Below are 3,291 nucleotides of genomic sequence, written 5' to 3' on the forward strand. Positions count from 1 at the left end.
CCGTGGACGTGTCACACGTGGGTGTGTTTTAGGGGTGGCGGTGGTCGTGTTGGAGTTCTCCTTCCCCCCCCGGGAAGGGGGGGCGCTTTGCAGGGGGGGAAGCCAGGGGGGGTACTGTAGGGGGTTCTCTTGACGTATATTGCTGTCCTACCTTCTCCTTAATACATACACCTCTTTTACATACATACATAAATACATGCATACATACACACATATACACGTAGATACACGCATATGTACGCGCGGACGTCCCCCCCCAGGTTAATGTGGAGGTGGACGTGTTTGGGGGGCGGTACATCTTGCTCCGAGACCTAACCACGGAGCAGAGGCGGCAACTGGCGGCGCTGATCAAGAAGTTGGGGGGAGTAGAGACCCAGAATTTCGTAAGAGAGTGCGTCTGTCTGTCTGTCTGTGTGTCTTTCTGTATGTATGCATGTCTGTGGGATTTTGGTGCCCTGCTGTTGGGTTGGGGAGGTCTGGGTGGCTGGGGGCGCAGGGGAGGAGGGGGGGCAGGGGACATACATATGGGCGAAGCATCTGGAGCACATGCACACACAGGGGACGATTGCGCATTGGGGAGAATGCGCGTACGACTGTTAGTTTGTTGGCAGTAAATAATAACACCAGCAGTCCGTACGACAGAATTTCGCGTCTCTGGCCTCTTCCGTAATTGGTAAGGTAATTTACAATATGCACGGATGCTAAGACAAATTACCGCTGTTATTGGTGTACGGGTGTCCAGGGGATTTTATGTGTATGTCTGTATGTCTGTATGTCTGTATGCTTGTATGTTTGTTTTTCATCAGATGGGCGGCTGGATCAGACATACAGAGACATACACGCGCGCTGGTTTCAAACACGGCACCCCCACCCCCACCCCACCCCCATACACAGGTTCCATCGGGCCCGCAACGCACGTCGTACATCATCGTGGGGCGCTGCGATCCCCCCCGGCTCCCCGCCGATCCCGTGCTGGGGCCCCTGGCCGCCCGGCTCGACCTGCTGCGACCCGAGTGGCTGATGCGGGTTTCGGAGCGGAGAGAGCTGCTGGAGCCCCCACCCCCCTCCCTGGCGTGGAGCATCAGTGTGACGGTACGTGTATGTAGGTATGTATGTATGCGTGTATGCGTGTATGTGTTGTATTCGTGTTTGTGGTGTATATGATGTTTGGCGGGGCCACCGTTACTACGGCCCGAGATGACGAGAGTAAAACTGAAGCCCCGGCAGCAAGGCAACTACCTGTACGAGCAAAGGGGAATTAAGGTTCTTGTTTGCTTTGGGTTATTATTATATGTAACGGAAGGTGAAAAAACTGTGTATTGGGGTGGTTAGGGTGGTTAGGGTGGTTAGGGTGGCCGCCTCATCATGAGGCCCGAATGGTCCTAATGTAATGCCCGGGGCCGCAAACTTCGTATCCTGACGACATCCCGACGCAGACCCGCGAGCAGTACTCTGCCGTACTGGATCCGTACGGCGATCCGTACTTTGAGCAGTTGGGCGAGGAGGACTTGGAGGCGGTTTTGTGTCGTCACATCACGTCCGAGCAACTGGCGGCTGCTCGGCGGCTGTTGGAGGCGGCGGCGGAGATGCCAGCCAGGGCGCGGCGGCGGGCGAGGCAGGCGGATGCCAGGCGACATACAGACGGCCGAACTAGTGAGTCTTGACACAGCGGGGGGGGAGGGGGCGGGGGGGGGGAAGAAGGGGGAAAAGGAAAACTGCTGTCACGCGGGCGCCGTCATAACCACACCCCTGGGTCGGGGATGGGGGAATACGTGGAGTGGGTTATGGTGGGGTGGAGGTTGGTGAGGGTACGTGTGGCGGGGTGGGCTGGGGGAGGGGGAGGGGGAGGGGGAGGGGGAGGGGGAGGGGGAGGGGGAGGGGAGGAGGAATCTGGGGAGAACTCGAGGATATGTGTGTTTTGTACATCGTACGACAATAAGGGTGAAGAGGGGTGAAAGCGACCCCGGGGGCAGCCTGCGGTCCTTATTCTCAATATTGGCCCTTTCCGTTGCCGCATCGTCCCCGAAGCCCTGTACGAAACGGCCGACGACATCGTACGACGGATCCGGGACGAGATTCACGACATTGGCGAGAAGCCGCCGCCAGGTTCTATGTTTCTTGGCCTGACGCTGCTGTTCCTGGAAATGCACGACATTCCGCCGCCGCCAGCGCCGCCGCCGCGCATATCCGCGCCGCTGGGGCTGCTGACGGGTGTGGCAGACTGTACGGCACGCGCACACAAGGCCATCGCGGAGGACCCACGGGACCGCGTGGAGGCGCTCAAAGCGGCCGTGGTACGACACGGCGGCGTCGTGGTGGAGGCGTGGGACGAACGCGTCACACATCTCGTACTGTACGACGGGGTGGACGAGCAGAACGAGCAGCTGCGGCGTGTGCTGGCGGCGGAATGGGAACAACGCTACGGCGGTACCGGGGGGGCTGCTGCTACAGCTGCCAGTGCTGCTACTGCCGCCGCCGCCGCGGTGCAGTACAGTCCCGAGGAGGTGATTGAGGCGCTGATTGGGGTGGCGGAATGCGCGGAGGACGAGGACGCAGCGGCGACGGCAGAAGAGGACGAGCAGGAGGAAGCGGTGTACGGCAGCAGCGGCGGCAACGGCGGCGGTGGCAAGGGTTCGGACCGGCAGCCGTTTTCCCCCCAGCAGTCTCGTTGCTTGTCTCTCATCCGGGCGGCCTTGGAGCGACCGCGCGGGGTTGTGGAGGCGGTGGGCGCCGTACAGCTCGTGGACTGGCGGTACGGCAGCTTTTCTTAAGGCAGTTGGCGCGGGCAGGGCGCGGGTTTTCCTAATAGATTTTAATCGTTTCCCATCGTCCTGTGTGCTGGTTTGGTATTTATTCCGTTCAGTGACCTTCTGTAGCCCCATTGGGTTGCCTTGATCGGCAGCCGTTGGGACAGCACCCGTTGGGGGTCGGTCGTAAGAAAGGCGGAAGCGGTGATCTGCTCAGTTGGCAGGTCGTTGGCGGACGAGCGAGTACCGTACATGCGACGTGACGTAAGGCCGTTTTTTGTAAACGTACACGGATGGCCATGCAAAGGTTGTGTTCGGGGTGAGGGAATGACGCGGCCCTTGGCTTTGGGAGGGGATGGGGGAATAATAAGAAGGGGTCAGGGGGTCAGGGGGGCAGGGGGTGCTGCCTGTGGTGCTGCCTGTGGTGCTGCCTGTGGTCCACCGCCGCGGCGCTTTTCCACGGCGCCTTCCCGACTCCCCTCTCCTCTCCCCCCTCCTTGCCCCTCCCCGTGCTTTTCCTCACCCCCGCCCCCCCACATGTTAC

The 3,291-nt window shown here is 60.4% G+C and overlaps 1 protein-coding gene across 1 annotated transcript in view; it reads left to right on the top strand.

Moving 5' to 3' along the window:
* Positions 1–3,291, top strand: part of VOLCADRAFT_95457 (uncharacterized protein) — a gene marked incomplete at both ends in the record, with an annotated part of 14,134 nt that overhangs the window by 8,160 nt on the left and 2,683 nt on the right. Inside the window, 4 exons of the mRNA XM_002954555.1 lie at positions 261–383; positions 895–1,092; positions 1,437–1,653; positions 2,029–2,752. Coding sequence (XP_002954601.1) covers positions 261–383; positions 895–1,092; positions 1,437–1,653; positions 2,029–2,752 — 1,262 coding nt within the window. The remainder of the gene's footprint in view (positions 1–260; positions 384–894; positions 1,093–1,436; positions 1,654–2,028; positions 2,753–3,291) is intronic.

This window comes from Volvox carteri (assembly GCF_000143455.1).
Source record: "Volvox carteri f. nagariensis unplaced genomic scaffold VOLCAscaffold_44, whole genome shotgun sequence".
Classification (NCBI taxonomy): domain Eukaryota; kingdom Viridiplantae; phylum Chlorophyta; class Chlorophyceae; order Chlamydomonadales; family Volvocaceae; genus Volvox; species Volvox carteri.